This window comes from Apodemus sylvaticus, chromosome 22 (assembly GCF_947179515.1).
Source record: "Apodemus sylvaticus chromosome 22, mApoSyl1.1, whole genome shotgun sequence".
Classification (NCBI taxonomy): domain Eukaryota; kingdom Metazoa; phylum Chordata; class Mammalia; order Rodentia; family Muridae; genus Apodemus; species Apodemus sylvaticus.
Window position 1 is genome coordinate 37,095,204 of NC_067493.1, and position 19,161 is coordinate 37,114,364.

The window sequence follows — 19,161 nt, forward strand, 5'->3', positions numbered from 1 at the left end:
GGGGGGTAGGGCTGGACTTATGTCATCCGTAGGATGAAATGTCCTAGCTGCAAAGTAGAAACTAAACATGGAAATAGAAAGCCTCCATCTAAAATGCAGCTTAATTCACAGGCTCAAATCCCCAGACTGATCTTCTGAGCAACCTTTGGATATGCTCAAGTGCCTATCCACCCAGCCTCTCACAGCAGGTCTGGCCTTTATCATCACAGGTCCTGCAGAGCTGTGCTCCTTACTCACTGTGGTATTGATGTCAGCTTTAACAGCTGTCATGTGTATCCACTTCCCTCCTGATTACGCGCGTGTGTGAAGCTGCGGTTCATTCAGTGAGTCGTTCCCTTTCCGAATGGGGGATTGGGATTTCACCTTTATTCATGTAGTTGGCTGCTTTTGCAAGGGCATTAATGCATCCTCTCGAGTGGGAACAGGTTGATTTCCCAGCATCCTGATGACATCTTCCAGCCCTCTCTCCTCCTGGGACTAAGGACTGGTTTCATGGCTCAGGCTTTTTTGGGAAAACAGGAGGAAATTCTATGTGATCTATAAGCCCAGTTTTGCATATGTATGTAACCTTTGAGGGTGTATTGATAGACTTCAGAGATGGGGAATGGTGCCTGTGCATGACAGCTCCAAATTGATAAGTTTTTAGTGGTCAGCTTTTACTGACAAATTTTCGAAAAATGGCTCTCAATGCTTTTAGCAACTCTTTGTGGCTTATGTTTTTGTGTAACAGTCATTTTCTCAAATCAGACATCTCTGTTCCCTGTTAGGTAAACACAGAGAGAGCATAGATTATGAGTTAAAAGTATTGACAGCATTTCAAGTACTATCAGAGAACATTTAATTCAGTTTAATTTTGTGATAAATCTGGAGTTTAATCCTCTGGTTACCCTGTAATCATGTCTATATTGATCTCCTCTGAATGAGTGCCTGCAGTTTAATAAACTTTGCCATTAACCCACAGCCTCTGAAGGGAGAGATTGATTCTATGATCAAATCTGATAGAATCAATAGGTATCTAAATATCACAAACTCTATCTGTAGGAAGCCTTAGTAGAGACACCAACCTTCAGCTTGTGTCAGGAAACAGGGAGACAATCTGGTCCTCTGTATGCGAACTAATTGCTTTAGGCCAGTTGGCCCTGCATTCAGTACGATCTGGAAGGGTTGTCCAGCTGCCATAATTGCAGAGCCTGCTTTCTGTTCATTGCAGAGATTCCTCAAGGAGTTGATAACTTGTAGATCTTGGGGGTGCATCTTCAGTGGTTAGAATTTTTTTTCCAATGCCAACCTGTAACTCTGTTTTATTTTTACCCATGGCTTGTTAAAGGAAGAAAATCCTGTCTGGGTAAGCCCTGAAATAGAGGACCTGAGGCAGGCAGAAAACAAGTCACAGGTTGGGACTGTGCAAACAAGCTTCAAGAGTTGGAGGGCTTTCTATGAAGCTTCTCTGTGTGTCTCATTTAGTGATGGGCATTAGCATGCGTGCTAATTGGGTGGAGGAATCCACATTTGCACCAGTGTGTATTTAGAGAGCCACAGTCTCCATTAATATTTCCCAAGTCATATCATGACAGTGTTTGGGACTAAGTGTCGAGTTTGTATAGCTGTTTATTTCATTGTTAAGGCCAGAAATGCTTAATTCTGTGCTAGATTTCACCTCCGGAATAAAATGTCAGTTGCAGAGAAAATCCAAAGCCTTTTACTTTCTTTTAGATTTTTTTTTTTTAATTGCTGACTTGAGTTTAGAAAAAGTTCAGGAAAAGTGCTTGACATAAGAGGCGTAGCCTTTTTTAAATGCATATGGAGCTGGAAATAGAGATGCACAGAATATTTTTGCTGTGCTGTAACCCTAATCTAGATGCAAAATTTTCTGCAAGTAAAACTCCACAATCCAAAATGTACAAGTATGTTCATAATGGTCCATAATTTGGGAATGAACACAGGATATAAACCGTGGTTACCTCTAAATATGTTCCTAGTCACTGTTGGTCAGGATGTAAACTGTAGGAACTTCTGATTGTGTTACCCATCGCTCATGCTCTTTCTTTGAGTAGTCATTTGATTTCCAAGCTTCACCTCTTTCAGTTATAAAATGACAATGATATTGTCTGCTGTATAAAGTTACTAGGCTACTCAATGAGAGGCATAAAAAACATTACTGGTTATGAAAAATCGTTTTACTAGTCTTTATATTTAGAGGTGACTTTATATTTAGAGGTGGCTTGACAAGGTAGAGTCTTATCTATAACTCAAGTTATAGCACAGTTAAGATAAAGAGATGTGAAGTATGCACCTAGATAAGAGACTGAAATGGCTGGGAAACACTACCTGGAAGAAATTCCAAGTTCACAAGTTGCAGGCTGTGTTTGTTGAGCATTTTCTGTGTGATGGTTTTTCAAGGTAATAACATTTGGGAATTTTAAGAGCATGAGAGGTCCTCTGATGACGGACCCTTGATTTATAGATATGAAACTCATTGCTTTTTCTCTTGGGAAACCAATTAAAATGTATTTGAGAAGTGACACAATGATGATTCATGGGAGTAGGAGCCATCTGCACATTTGTCCTCCTCCTTCTCTGCACCTCTCCACCTTTTTATCTCTAGTGACTATAGATCTGGAACATTGTACATTACAAAATTACTTAATAATTTGTCACAAATGTGGCGGTTAGTACTCATTGTCACTTGAGTGGATTTGGACTAAGCATTTCTGTGAGGAAGTTTCTAGATTGGGTTAATTGAGATAGGAAGACCCCGCCTTAATGTGAGTGATGTCATGCCATGCCATGAGCGGAGTCCTATTTTGTATCAAAGGAAGGTGGTGACTGAGCACTAGTGTCCATCAGTGTGACAGACTGCTTCCCACTCCTGCTGCCAGCGTGGATTATACCTTCAAACCATGAATCACAGTGAGCCAGTTCTTCCTACAGTGGCTTTGTTGTTGCTGCTGTTATTGGGCGCAGCATCAAGAATAATTCTATATAAACCTTACAGAGTAACTTGAAAAATCTCAGGCATGAGAGGGCTTTGCTGTGTCTAGACAATCAATAGTTCACTATTGAAAACTTTATTTATATTCCCATTCTCTTAGCCATGTTTTTGTCTTCTTTACAAATCCCCATCCATGCAGGTGTAAGATGAAATCTTACTGCCATTTGCATATCTCTGATGGCTAGTGGTACCGAGCACATTCTCACATTTCTGGTTGGCATCTAAATGTCTTTTGAAAAACAAATATGTCTTTTCAGATTCTTTATAACAAAACACATGGATTGGGGATATAGCTTATCTGTTAAAGTATTTGTCCAGCAAGCACAGAACCCTAAGTTCCATTCCCAGTACCTCATAAACCAGATGTGGAGGCACATGCCTACTGTCCTAGCATTTGGAAGGTGAAGGTAGAAGGATCACTTTGAGGCAGGAGGATTAGTTTAAAATCATCTTCAACTGCATTTCCAGTTTAAGGCTGGTTCTGCAATACATGAGACAGACTTTGTCTTCAAAATAAAATAATACACTAGAACCAAAACTACAGAGGATAATTTCGGAGTGTCATTAAGGTTGCATACCTTTCAGTTGTGTTTTTACCTTACTGGATTAGCTTGGAGTGTGCAAAAACTCAATGAGAATCTCAGGATTCTGCTTGATCCCTTGAAGTGGGAAGCCGGGCTTTGCCCTCTGAAGAGTTTGAGAACTGTACACTGTTCCTTGTTCCTCTGGCTTGCTTCATCTCTTTTGTGTGTGGTTCCTTTGGCCCTTTGTACATATTCTTACCCTTCAGCCCTCACTGATGAGATTTTCTGCCCTCGGTCATGCTACTCTCAGTTTGCAGAGTGCTGCTTGTTACAGAGGAGTTAATTTTTTTTTTAAGGTTTCCTTTTCGTCATGCTGTATTTCTCAGATTATCTGGAGGGACTGTAATCCAATTTTAGGAATCCTTCAAGGCTGAGAGCCTAAACTGTTTTAAGCAATAGCATCTGGTTGCCAGGGACTCAACCACTTTGAGTGTGTTAAGGGCTAAAGGCAGCCAACTCTCAATTATCTATAGGAATGAGAGACTGCTGGTGTTTTCATTTCACAGTGCAAAAAAACTCACTTAAGCTGAGAGTTGTGTTCTCATCCTGTAACTAAGCTTAGGGGAGCTACTTGGTGCCTGCTTTTGTGTCTTCTTTCTCCACTTTGCCTCTTCCCCTTCTTTCTTCTCTCTCTCTCTCCCCCCCTCCCTACCCCTTCCTTTCCCCATCCCCTCCCTCTCCCTCTCTCTTCTCTGCCTCTCCCTCTTAGGTCTTCTCTCATTTTCTCTTGACTCCCCTTATGATGGTACCGCACCTCAATGTTGAACCTGTGACTTTTATTGACTGTCCATACCACCCTTTCCATTGTTTCTCATTTCAGCAATCTATTACATGTCTGTTTCATTGGGATTGTACGTTGCATTCTACTAACAGTGCTGGAGTTAAGTAGCTGTTCTGCTCTCTATTTGCTTTCTAGAAACCTAAAGTTAACTGTTCAAATCTTTTACCAAATTTTAAAAAAGTTTAGTGGATTTGTTTTTATTTTGTGAATTGCTAATGTACCTGTGTATAAACTTTAATCAGAGAATTTTTTTGCAAATAGTTCCCTATAATATGGCATATCTTCTTGTTTTAACAGTGTACATGTGTATGTGGGGTATGTGTGTGTATGTGGGGGGTAGTGATATGCATTCAAGAGAGTGGGGGGGTCTATGGAGGTCAGAGAAGGATGTGGGGTCTCCTGGAGCTGGAGTTGGAAGTGGTTGTGAGCCACCCAGTATGAGTGCTGGAACCACACTGAGATCTCCAAGAGAGCAGTGTTTACTCTTAACCACTGACCACACATTTCATTCTTCAAAATGCTCTTTGAAGGTTTTATTTTTGACTTGTCAATTTATCTTTTTTTGTGCATGGTGATTTTGGTACCTCACCAGAGAAATCTTTGTCTAACCTGAGGTCCTATGAATTTTTTCAATCATCTCAAGTTATGGGTTGAAATTAATGCATTCTGTTACCAATTGATAAGAGGACTGTTGTTGAGGCTGCAGAGATGGTGCTGTGGCAGTTGAGAGCACTTGCTGCTCTTCCAGGACCTGTTTGGTTCAAGCATTCATGGTTTACAGCTGCCTGTCATGCTAGTTCTAGAGGATCCAGTGTCCTCTTCTGCCCTTGCAAGGCACTGTACAAATGGAGCGCATATTCACACATATATACATAAATAAAAAGAAAAAATAAAAAGAAGACTTCTATAGAATAGCATGTGTGTTCTTACTTAAAACCAGGTGCTGATTATGTCCTTTTGGATCTTCTTTCTGCTTTATTGATCCATGTCTTTAGCTGTATGTCCAGCTAGGGAATTCACCTTTTATTCGGTGTGAAAGATGCTAGTACAAAACATGCTGCCTAGTCCTCAGGTAGCCATCAATAAATATTCATAGATTTCTCTCCTGCAGTGATTGAGCAGCTTTAGTGTGGGAATCCTGTTTGATATTTTGAATAGATGACAGAGTATATGGCTCATATCAAACATGTTGAATTGGGAGTAAAGAAAGTATCTTTCTCTGTGTGTGTGTGTGTGTGTGTGTGTGTGTGTGTCTGTGTGTCCAGTGAACGTGAATATGCATGCACATACCTATGCATACACATGTATGTTTGTGCATGTGAAGGCCAAAAATCAGTATCTTCTTTGATTACGTGAAGATGTTACACATTGAAGCAGGGTACTCTCACTTGAGTCTAGATCTGTGGATTCATCTAGTTTAGCTAGTCACCTCATATCCACAGATCCCATCTCTGTCACCTCAGTGCTGGGATTACAGGTCAAGCGGCATCTCTGCTTGGCATTTCTGTGGGTGCTAGGGATCTGAACTCCAGCGCTCATGGTCACTCCATCAGCGTTTGACTCACAGGTTCCTCTCTTCAACCCATGATTTTTTTTTTTGTAAGATTTGAAGATTTAAAGCTAAAATATATCTGCAGAGGAACTTATGTAGACAATGAAGTCCTGCTTCTATCTCTCAGGTGTTGAGAATACATGCATGTGTGTGCTACTGTACCTTGCTGAGATAAATTTTTAAATGATGTACTGTACATTGAAATATTTTTCTACAATACTCCATTCACTGTCATGTTGGGGTTCTGTGAGTCTGCTCATTAAATTTATTTGTTTAAAAATCCAAATTGGAGACTAATATAAATTGAGTCACACAGAATTATGGAAACATTGGACTTTAATAAATTTTTTTTCTCTTATCACATTAGACCTTTTCAGCTCATTTGAACAGGGGTTTTGATGTAATAGAGACTGCAGAAACCATTCAGAAAGCAAGTACAATGACTCATGGAAAAGCACCCAAAGACCCAACAAAGTAAAATCATGGAACACACACATTCATGCCATTTGATGACTAGAAGAACATGTCTTAATTTCCCCCAATGTCTTTTTTAGCTGTTTTACTTAGCTTTAGTTGTCGCCTTAACCCAAAGCGTCATCTGAGATAAGAAGCTTTCACTGAGGAATGTTTCAGATCAGCTTGCCCTTGTGCATAATGTGACAAGTCTTGATTCTTAATTGATTTAGGAAGTACCAGCCCAGTGTGGGTGGTTCTATTCCTAGACATGTATAAGTTTGAACCTGTGATCTATCCAGCAAGCAACATCATTCCTCCATAGTTCTTACTTTGAGTCCCTGCCCTGACTTTCCTCAGTGGTGGAAGTGTAAGCCAAATCAACCCTCCCCCTAAGTTTCTTTTAGTCATGACATATGTCACAGCAGCAGAAAGGAAGCTGGAATAGTCCTTGAGATCAAATCCGTCAGAGAAGAACATGTATCCACACTTAGGCACACACACAGGCACACCTTCACGGCCTTTCTGCCCATGATGGACTGTCCTCAGATTAATATGATCAGAACCGTCAGACAGAGACCCTTTCCAAAACCCATTTTCTGCAAAGCAGGCAAATTGTGCCCCTATTTCCCATCATCTCTACTTCATCTGTAATCAGCAAATGGGGCCCCTCAGCCTGCATTGTGTTTCATGTGCAATCTGTTAGCCTCCCTGAGTTTGCACAACACTGAATCTTCTCATTTTGAAATTCAGAAGTAGCAGAGTAAGCCTTGGGCAGAAGATTGTAATTTGAGAGAAGGGGAAGTCAAGAATACGATCACCTGTGCTGAAGAGGGCAGCTACAGAAGGAAATTGCTTTGCTTCATCAGTGTCTGAGCCTCTGAAGGGATGTGCTCCTGTCATCTCGCCCTCCATCTCCAGTGACCTAAAAATCACATAATTTCAAACATTCACAGAACGGATTCCTCCGTGCATGGCTTGCGCACTTACCCCCTCTATTGCCAGCAGATGTGTCTAAATCTTCACCGCCAGGCTTCTGTTGCTGTGTGGGTGTCTGGAAATGAATGAGTGCCCTTAAGCAAGATTTATCAGACTTCTCACTTGCAGCCCCCCAGGGTTTGGGTAGGTGGGGCAGATTTATCTCTGGCCTCTTAGGGTCTTAGTCTGAGCCTGAGAATTAAATAGTCCTAAAATAGATTAACAGGAGAATGACATGTATTTAACACACAAGCAGAAGTCAGTCAGGGAAAATAAAATCCCTTGAAGGAGGAGCCTAGTGTGTATACTTGGCTTGTACACAAGCACAGTGCTTGACTGTAATCCTACCACTTAAGAAATAGAAGCAGGGGACCATGGGTCAGGGTCATCCTCTGTACTCAGCCTGGGATACTTGAGACAGCCTCAAAACAACAACAATAACAATACTTTAAAAGTGACACAAACCATATGCTTACACAGTAGCTGAATAGGGATGGCAGTTTAGGGACATACCCAAAATCTCTGGGGATATTAAAGAAGGTCACCAGATGTATTTGTGCACATTTTTGTGAGATGTCTCCCCATCTCTGCATTTCCTCTCTCCCACCAACCAGACATCTTTCACTCAGCATCTCTCCCTCCCCCCCTCTGCTTCTGGGGACGATATTTCTTTTCTATTGGCGAAGCGAGGGCAGAGTGTCCCTCTTGAATCTGCTGATTTTCAAGTACCTTTAGTTTACAATAATCCTTCTGCCAAGTGGCATGTTTTCAAGTGGCATGTGCTGCCACCTTTCATTCATTTGCTAAATGCTTTCCTTGCAGAATGAGAAGTGTAGTCGTTTTATAAAGCACTGCAGGTTATTCTGATGGACTGTCTCCCTCGGCAACCGCTTGCTCGCCTAGTCAACTAACAAATTAACAGGCCTTTGAAAATTGCTGCTCATTGATCCCAGAATGTTCTTTTGTAATCTAGATGGCTTTCCTTCTCGTAGCAGTAGTGTTTAGAGTAACCATGTTTCTTTAAGGGAATTCTTAAATTAATTACCACTGATGTCTTAATGGTGGGTTGATGTATGTGCATGAAGTCATGCAATCGTATGCATATGGATAGGTTTATATTATATCTTATCGATTGGTTTGTAATCATCCTTTTTTGTGGTTTATCATCAGCCTGTTTCTGTGAATGAAAAGGGAAACATTGGGTGGATCATGCTTTATTAATCAGGGTTCTCTAGTTGAACAGAACTTATAGAATGAATCTGTCTCTCTGTCTGTCTTCCTATGTATCTGGGCCTTATTAGAGTTGCATATTGCTGTCGTCCAGCTAATCTAGTTATGATTGTCTACTAATGGAAGGTTTAAGGATGCAGTAGTTGTTCAGCCCACAAGGCTTGGTGTCTCAGCTGGTTCTCAGTATATATTGAAATCCTGAAGAAGTGGGCTCTCATGCTGTGGGAGGAATGGACTTGACAGCCAGGGTGAGGGCAAGCAGACAAGGAGCAGGTGCTTCCTTGTTCCATGTCCTTTATATGGGCTACCACTGGAAGATGTGGCCCGTATTTAAGGTGGATTGTCCCACATCAAAAGATCTGGATTTAGGATGGATCTCCCTACTTCCAGTGAATCATTCAAGAAAAATTCCTCACAGGTCTACACAGATGCTGTTTTGTTTTGTTTTGTTTTGTTTTGTTTTGTTTTGTTTTAGGTTAATTCCACATGTAGTCATGTTTGCAACAGAGAATAGCTGTCACACTTCCTCTTTCACTCTTCACCTTATTTACAGGGTCTCCCACCATATTTGGAGCTAGCTTATTCCTAAGCACGGCTTAGAGACAGGTATGGTCCTAAAGCCAGCTTTCTAGATGGGTGCTGGGGTTTTGAATGCAGGTCCTTATGCTGTATAGAAAGTGCTTTTCTCCAGTGATCCATCTCCCTATCTTCTTGTGTTTGGCTTCCTTATCTCTGTGAGTGTGTGTGTGTATATATACATGTGTACATGTATACACATACACACACAGTGTCTGAAAGCCTAAGCCTCGTTATACAGACACACATACACACATACACACACACTAACATATCTCTAATGTCTGAAAGCTGAAGCCTCTTACATTTATATATTTTATATATTCATGCTACACATATACCAATGTATTTCTAGTGTATGAAAGCAAGAGCCTTTTATATGTGTGTATATATATATATATATTATATTGTAGATGTATATCTACAATATAATATATTGTAACATCTATACTGTTTGAAAGTAGAAGCCCTTTATGTGTGTATATATTATATATATATATATATAATATATATATATATATATACACTGTCTATGCAACATATTTCTAGTGCCTGAATGCAGAAGCTTTTTATATTATGAAAAACATTTTTGAAAGATGTCAGTTTTCTATTAAGCCTCTACACAGACACAGATCTTTTCCTCCCTTTCCCCCTCCCTCAGAGTGAAGAAGCTCAGTATTAATTGGCATAAAGATGATTGTACTGCTGTTTCTGAGATTTTATCAGGTCTCTGGCAAGCTAATGTCCTGGCATGGGGTCTGTTTGTTCCATGTAGCTATTTTGCACAGCAATGAGAATGCCTTGATTAATATGTTACAGGAAAATAAAATGGATTTTGAAAAAAATGCAACATATTCTCATGAATATTAATTCACATTTGTATGGAATTGGAGATAATTTTTAGTATACTTCTAGAGGCACCTTCAGTATGAATGGAAGCCTGATTTCTGAAGAAACCAAATATGTGAGGCAAATTTATTATTTGTTTATCTAAGATAGGATCTCTTGGAGCCATGGTTACAACTCATTATATAGCTGAGTGTGACTGCAAACTTATGATCTTCTGTCATCCATCCCACAAGTGAAGACATGCATGTCACTCCTAGTTTTGTGTGGTACTGAGGATGGAACCCATGTTCCCATGCATGACAGGCAAGTCCTCTACCAGCTAAACTACATCTGCAACCCAGGATTGTGCTGGATTGGTATGGATCTCTTAACTACTTAGATTTATGTAGTTATAAAATGAATATTGACTGCTTTCCTGGCCTGTTCTGTAGCACTGGGGTTACTGGAGCCAGTTGATCAGTGTTGTGTTGTTTCCTCGTTCAAGGGATCATGGTACCACGTTCCTTAAGGTCCTGGAACAAGCTGTACTCTCCAATTCAGATCTCGGTCATATTTAAGGCATCTAGCTCTCCAGCAAGAGATCTTTTCCTCCCTTTCCCCCTCCCTTGGAGTAAAGCAGCTCAGTATTAATTGGCATAAAGATGATTGTACTGCCTGTCATGCATGGGTCTAGAACACTTGATCCAGGTTTAGCATCTTTCCTTCTTAATCTTTAATTTGCTTGCTAGTATGCATCTGTGTTACTTGATTAGTATGTATTCCTTTAATCCTAACATTCAGGAGGATGGGGGCACACCTTCATCCACTCCTGACACACACCATACACAAATGCATTGCATCCTTAGCACTATTCAGTCCAGTTCTGTTATGGTGCTAAGGCTAAACAGAGTGAAGGCCCATCCAACCTGCTGTAGAAAATAGCACAAATTAGCATTCAGGCATAGTGTGCAATGTAACCCAGAAGTTGGCAGACAGGAGGAGAGGCAGGAAGGCAGGGAGGCAGGGAGGCTGGGAGGCAGGGAGGCTGGGAGACAGGGAGGCAGAGACATCAAGAGTTCAACCTGAAGCTCCCACACACAGTCCTTTGAGGCTGGGAGGCTGGGAGGCAGGGAGACTGGGAGGCAGGGAGGCAGGGAGGCAGGGAGGCAGAGGCATCAAGAGTTCAACCTGAAGCTCCCACACACAGTCCTTTGAGGCTAGCCTGACTACAAGAGTGAGACCCTTTCACCAAAAACACAGGGATAGACAATCATAAATTTACTAGCTTGCAGTAAAGAAATACATTTCTAACTTTTTACAGAAGGTGAAAAAATTAAAGTTACTGAGTTTATTGTCTGGCAGAATGTGATTTCTCACAGACTATGCCTTCTGGCTGTGTCTTCCCATGTTGGGAGATTCATGCAAGCTCCTGAGACCACTTCCCTAAGTACCTATGGTATCACCAGGTTTGGTAGGATTTCAGCCTGAAAATATATGGGCAACCTGCTTGGACCAATACACGTCCCACCATGTCAAACTAATGTGTGCGACCTAAGGAGGACGATGCTAAGCAGTATTCTACATGACAACTGGGGATTAATGGGGTGTTGAGAAGCACTAAAATAGATAATTGTCCGAGATTATTGAGTCACAGAGGAGTAGTATTTTGAAGAGGAGAAATAGTTAAAGGAAGACTTAATTATTGTTTTTATGTATTTTCATATTTTTAATTCTGTGCCAATTATTGCATGTATGTAATACATCCAGTCACTTTTACATCTCTCCCTGCCTAAAAGAAAAAAAAAAAAACCCAAAACCCTTCTTTCATTTTCCTGCAGAGGGGAATGTTGACCCATCCCAGTTCATTAATTGTCCATGTTGGTGACACTATTGTTCACTTTTTAGAGAAGATAAAAATTAAGGACTCTTAGGGGCTTGGGTTTTAACATATATAATGCATTAACTGTTTTAATTATATGCATTAAACCAGAGAGAGAGAGAGAGAGAGAGAGAGAGCATGTTTTTATGTATACAAGTACTCTCAGCTAGCAAGCTCTGGAGAGTCTCCTGTTCGTGTGCTCTTAAGCATGGGTTATAGGCAGAGACAAGCTCCACTCTTCTTGTCTTTAAGTGGGAACTGGGTCACGTAAGCTCATGGTTGGGTCTTCCTGGTTGCTTTGCTGCCCTTCATCCCAGCAGTCATTTCCTCAACCCCAACAGTTGTCTTCTTTCTGGCTCTCTGTTCACCAGGCTCAGCTGTGTTTGCTATTGTGTGGTTTTATTTTCCCTTGAATTGAGCACATACTTAGTGCTCATTTTGGAAATAGGAGGTAATTAATGTACCAATTTGGATACAGAGTGCATTGACCTGCCTCTGAGAAGTCACTGTGTAGGGAGCAGAGGAAGCCCTGAACACTGAGGTCCTTTGTGAATATGTAGTGTGGACATATATACATTCATGGCTAGGATCCTATAGCCTCAGGCTTAGAGAGAGGGTGGTGCTTCCCCGGGGGACAAAGTGCAAGTGTTGACAGTGTGTGCAGAAGATCTCCAGTAGTCTCCCTGCTGGACATATTTACTTCCTACAGACAACTCTCCTACAGAAACTGCTTGTACTGAGACTAGCTAAACCTGTGTTTCCCCCTCCAGTTGTATGGGATAAACCCTGTCTCCTGGTTTATTTGAATGCAAATCCCCAGCTCCTTGTTCAGCTAGCTGTATGCAATAACCCTGCTCCTGTGCAACTCTGTAATAAACACACTGAGCTTCTGAGTGCCTGGAACCTCTCTGGTCCAGACCCCAGTCTACCTCACCCCAGCCCCTATCTTTTCTCTACATGTATCCAGTGCGCCCATCTGCTGTCTTTTCTTTATTGTCTTGCTGTGTCCGTCAGTCCAAACCCCTGGAGCTGCTCTGCATGTGGCAGCGCTCACACTGCAATCCCAGCACTCAGATGGCCAACAGAGGAGAATTTCTAAGGCTTGCCCTCCAGTCTACCTGGCTTAATTAGCAAACCTCGGGCCAATAAGAGACTCTGTCTTAAAACAGAGAGCAATTGAGGAAGTCACGGAAGTCACCAAAGACTTACCTTTCGTGCAGATACTCATCCATACCTTTACCACCCAACACACAAGCACAGAGGAATAGAATCCACATATTTGTGGTGTCATTAGGGAGTCAGGAAACTGGATCACTAATTCTGTATCCATCCCTCCTTGCTGATAACCTTATTTAGTCTGTATTTTGATTGTGACCTTGGATACTCCTGTAACCACCACTTCCCTTTCCTTGTCTTCTTTTATGCAGAAAGATGTAGCAGTTAAGCCTCAGGAACGTGTGGAGAAACGACAGACTCCCCTGACCAAGAAAAAACGAGAAGCTCTTACCAATGGCTTGTCTTTTCACTCAAAGAAGAGCCGGCTCAGCCACTCACACCACTACAGCTCAGATCGAGAAAATGACCGCAACCTCTGCCAGCACCTGGGGAAGAGAAAGAAGATGCCTAAGGGACTCAGACAGGTGAGCAAGCCTGATTCAGGCTTTCCCAGGGCCGCCTCTTGCCTCCGGTGCCTCTGTAAGCCTTTTCCATAGGTGATAGTTTCCTTAATATGATGATGCAGTAATTGCTTTGGAAAGTTGTATGCTTGATTCTAGGGAATACTATCAATGTCTAGGTGTGTCATCAGTATTTGACTAACACTCCACCATTGGCACCCTTTCATTAGGTTTTCTGTGTGTCAGTTCTTCATGGAATACTCTTGGCATATGAGGGAGATGGAGATCGTCTGACTTTTATAGAGATCTTTGTGGTGTGGACAGATGGCTTGGAAAATATGGTTATATACATTGTACATCTCAGGGTTCTTGTGTGCTAAAAATGGTGCTCTGTGTTGGCAGGTCCTACTATAAAATTCATACTATGTCATGTGGGAGGGAAGTTGCAATAACGAATGTCCACCTGTGTGCCACCATTGGGTTCTTCAACCCTCAGACTCAGGATGGTCTTTGTAATTGTTTGAACAGAGGTTTTTATTGTGGCCATGGGCTCTGGCCTACAAATCATTAGGTTACAAAGATTCATATGCAAATGCAGAATTTACCTTTAGGACATCTATCTGTCTATGGAAATTCTTATGTGAGATGGATTGATAATGCAAAACAAAGCTGTTCAAAACAGTTTCTCCTCACATTGTTACTTCAGTGCTTGTAGATACCTGTGCCCTGTGAGGTTTGATGGATGTTGGGTTAGATTGGTTGTGTCTTAAAAGGCACAAAGAAAGGAGTTGTCATGGTTGACAGAGCAGGTGCTGAAACAGGTAATTTCTAGTTTTCAGATATTTCTCTCCAGAGTATAAAAACTGGGATCACAGAAAACAGTGCTTCTAAAACCTCACAGATTGTCACTACCATACCATGTCCCGCAGTAAACACAAACCCCAAACATCTGTCCAGGCACTCATGGCATCTTCTGTGTAAGAAGTTTACAGCTTGATCATGGACAAGCTGCTTTGGAAGTCACTTGTGTAAAACTTGAGAAATGTGTTCTGAGTGATGACTTTTAGTTACAGGTTTGGAAAGACAAAAAGCCTTGAGGGGATGGAATGAGTTGTTTGGTGTCATAGTCAGAAGGACATATTGATGGATGTTAGAAAGGACACAGAAAGGCCTGTATCATAATGTCCTCAAATATGACCCCAGGCACCATCAAACTCACTTGTTAGTAGGATTAACATTTGTGTAATTACAGAGTCTGTATTAACTGTGCTACATGTCTTCAGTGTATGGCTTAGCTAGCAGGTCATGCAGTTACCCTGCCTAGTGGTTAACTGCCATGTATATTTTAGAGATGCGGAAACTGGGGCTGTAAGAGATGAGGTGGTTTGTTAGAGACCCCCTTGCTATATCTATTTACAATTGCAAATTATACAAGATTTCTGTAGCCCCTCAGTTTCCCCTGTATATTGTTTTCTTTGTTTGGCATAAGGATTGAGCATGGAGAAAAAAAGGACTCTAGGTCATAGGATGGAGAGAGGATGATCTACAAATAATTTTCGAAACAACAAGGTCAGACAGCACATTTGATTTTGGAAGCTGCCTACGAAGGCACAGATAAAGCAGGATAATCTAAGTTCACAGCACGGGTACTGAGTTGGAAAGCTTGAAGGTAACCAAAGTTAGATGAAGGTCTTTTCCGCACTGGGGTGAGGAGCTGGGGAGAGGGAGGAAGACTGGGATTCACAAAAGGTGACAGTGCTCTGGAATTTTAGTTCCTTATGTGCAAATACAATGACCAGTGGAGAGAAACTGCAATATCGTCACCTTTGTCCCAGGCCCTCTTGCCTTCCCAACATGATACAGGACTTGTTCTGGTGCAGTCAGGTGAGGAAACGCTTCCCTGCCAAGACCGTGCAGTATGTCTTTCTCTGTAGCCCTGTCTCACTTTTCTTTTCTTTGCCTTCAAGTACTCTTTGTGATTTTCCTGAAGCCAGGAGTTTTAGAATTCTTCTCTGAAAACTTTCATGAGCAGACAGAAGACTGGGATCATACGTCTGGAATTTAACTTTTCAGTCTTGATGGTAAAATGATACCTTGGATTCTGATGATATTTGAAGTCAAAGCTTTGAAGAGTACTTACTTTGCAGATAACAAAGAATGAATCCCACTTTTCACCTGTATAACAAGAACATAGTATATTCTTATATCCTTTATTCATGCCTGAATATACCAGTTTATCAAGAATTTTATTTATGTTAAGAGAGGAAGACGAGTTGATAACTGACGTAAAAGTATGGTGCTTGTTATTGGTGGTGAGACTAGGTGGGATTTTCCTTGTGTTAGAGGTTAGTATGCACCACAGTCAGTTTCCTCTGTCCTCTAACTCCTTACTTGGGAGAATAACCTAGCTGGAAGGGGCCTTGAGTCGCTAATGAGCTTTGAGGAGAATTTTCAAATTAATGGGTTGTCCTTTAGTGCCTGTGACTGAGGGAGTTAAAACCTGAAGACTTAGAGATGACAGTGGGTTTGAGGAACAGGGATCCTGGTCTCCCTTTGTGACATGTGGAAAGTGAATTAACTTTGCATCCTATTAGGGTGGTACTTCCTGAGCAGGCAACTTAATACATGACTTTCCTGTAATTATGGAAGACATTACTCTTTAGCAGAAAGGAAATAATAGGATTTTTTTTTTCCCTGAGAGTCTGTTGAAAGCAACTAATCTTTTCACTCTGAGAGTGCAATTATATACTTTTAAGAGAGAAGGGGGGAAAAGGTGTAGTTCTAAAACCAAATTGCTTTTCCTTCCCTTGTCTGATTATAAAACTACGCTCCTGTGATGTGTTTCCATTCTGTCAAAAGAAGGTGTTTTAATTGGCACTTAGCTTATTTGCTGGATTATGTTTTAAGGGTAAATACATACTGTCTTAGAAGAGGGCTGATCAGAAACCAGCTTGGCAAATGGATGTAAGTTTCAACAACATTGTCCCAGTCTCCAAAAGAACAGGGGAAAAAAATCTGATCAAAGGCGGGAATTACTATGATACAAAACTGTTTATATCTCTGTGACCTGCTGTTGTGAAAACTTTCTTCCTGAGGAAGACATAAATGATGTCTACTCTCATCCACACTCCAAAGTCCAATTGCACCATCGTTTACCCTAGTGCACTAGTGACTATTGGACTCACTCACAGAGCAGGGTGACAGGGTGCTGACATTCCTGTGGGTGACCTGGGAGCAGCAGCACTGCAAAGTCTTTGCCTAGCACAGATGATGCTTTCTCCATGGCCACTCAGATGGAGCTTCCTTAGGCAGGCTTTGCCAGGCAGTATGTGTTAGTACCTGGAGAACAATTGTGAGGTCAGAACAGGGCAGAATTGTACACAAATAGCTGGGAGTTGGCTGATGTTTTTGGTGAGATCCCAATGACCTCCACTACTACTCCTCTTTATGGGGGAATGCCAATAGTCTACTGGCCCATCATGGTGGACAAACAGGCATAGATGATTTCATGGAGATTGGTTACAGTATGGCTTGTAGGATAGCATATTACAATGCTTATTATTTCTCCTGTGTAGAACCGTTGAGTCCTTATGATATGAGCAGCCATTAGAAGTGTTGTTTGCAGAAGACTTGGGGGTGTAAGGAGAGGAAGCAGTACCTCTCTATAGGACCTTTCGTCTTTAACTGGGAAAATGACTCATGCTGTATCCACCAAGCATTACAAAGTTATATATTTCCTTACCCTCTAGTGAAATTATGACTCTCCACTGAACATTTTGGGAAAACTTAATCCTTAGCAACTAGTCCAAGGCTGATCTTAAGAGTGATGAACCCATGATTTGTTTTCAGGTACTTGAAGGCTGTTGAAATGTTTAGAAACAGGGTGATGTCTCTCACTCAAATGGTTTCTAGTGAGTGTGAGACAGAAGCAATTTCAAAACTACCATTTTTGAAAATAGTAGTAGGTCTGTCCCTCTTGGCCATAGGTAGGCACTGACTGCAATGTTGGCATTGAGGTGTGTTCATGGTATTCTATATCTGGGAAGCATTGTCATATATAAAAATAATTTAAAATTATTTAATGAGAAATAGTTGTTAGAATTACATCTCATATAGATTTAAGTCTAATTTCCAGGGAGTGTAATTATTTAAACTGTTAAACACATCAAACCTTGTCTTTTTTTATACTGTCTGTTGGTTATTTTAAAACCACATAGATAGCCAGAATTTATCACAATTTTTTTTATTGTGGAGGTCTTTTGAGGATATGGTTTGCAGGGTTCCATGGGCTTCAGAGGAACCTCTGACTCCTCCTCTAGACTTAATTTTACCAGTTATTTCATCTGTGCTAGGAAAGCTAAAGTCCTTACTTAACCATGGTGTGGCTTGAAATCACAGAAGGAAATTTTCCCCTGTATTGACTCTCTTCTTTGTAAAATGGACACTGTTTAGAGCTCACCAGGTGGGGTCCCCATGGCCTCTCTGAATAGGAGAAATGGTCACTCTGCACTGTTACAGGGCATTTCGAGAAATGCCCCATAGTCTTCTGTGACCTACTTGACTTTGGACAACCAGGTAGTCTTCCTATTAATCCGTCTGACCATGGTAGTAACTTCTAAGTATGATTATTGAGCACCCAGAAGGTTAGGTAATCCAGTCTGGTACTCTTAACTGCTGTGTAATATTTAGATAAAACTTGGGGCAGAAACCAAACACTTTCACTTTGAATCAGTGACCACCTTTGTTCTGATTTAAGCAGAGATTTGACATCAGTGAGTTGAACCTTGACCTTTTACATACCTTCCTCAGGCAGTGGTAACTTGTTTAGGCTTTCCAGATTCCTTGTTTTATTCTTGATAGTCATAATAGTTATCTCATGAGCTATACTAATGCTAACAACTCCATAGTCAGTGAGCCTGGCCTTGGTCTTTTGCAAGTTGATGCAGATGGTGTCATGGCAGTTGCTGGAAGATAGTTCTGTGTGGCACCACCTTAAAGAAAGAAATGTGGATCCAAATTGCATGCATTGTAAGTTAATATATTCTGTCTGCATACTGTTAAAATGGTGGGGCCTTGAAGTCCAGGTAATCCTGTGTGAGTACTGAATGTTAGGAAAGAGCCTTTGGCCCGCTCTGAAAAAAATTCCTGCAACACAATTAAAATGGTGGAATATTTGTTTGATATTGAAAATTGCAAAGTGTAGGCATGTGACCCATGCCTACAGAGCAGAGGTTGCCCTTTGCAGTTAGAGGTGTTGTTAGAGATATCCAAAGGCAGTTGCTTTCACTTACTGTACAGGCTGTACATGCTGGCCTTACCTGGATAGAGGGGTAGAGTTGGTGCAGTAAGGTACATGAACCTTTTGATGTGTTTCCTGTACTCCTGATAGAGCATCATGTCCAGTAAATGTCTCTTCCTGCTGGGACTGTTTCCTCAGACTGGTCCTTTATTTGTTTCAGTGTTACTAACACTCTTGGGAGCACCCTGTGGTATTGGTTATTGTAGCTATTATATTGCAAAGGAAGACTTATAATAGAAAACTTAGATTAAACAAAATCTAGCTAAAGCCACATTTCTGAAGACCTGTTAATTAGTTTTGAGTGGAAATCTAGGCCAAAAACCACACAGGTATTTACCCAGTGTGACTGCAGAGCCAAAAGCTCTGGAAATGGGAGTATTTGAACCATGGATG

At 41.2% G+C, this 19,161-nt stretch overlaps 1 protein-coding gene across 2 annotated transcripts in view; it reads left to right on the forward strand.

Moving 5' to 3' along the window:
• Window positions 1–19,161, forward strand: part of Auts2 (activator of transcription and developmental regulator AUTS2) — a 1,104,996-nt gene that overhangs the window by 270,003 nt on the left and 815,832 nt on the right. For both annotated transcript variants that reach the window (XM_052168633.1, XM_052168634.1), the window contains exon 2: window positions 13,281–13,493. In XM_052168633.1, the coding sequence (XP_052024593.1) occupies window positions 13,281–13,493 (213 nt within the window). The remainder of the gene's footprint in view (window positions 1–13,280; window positions 13,494–19,161) is intronic.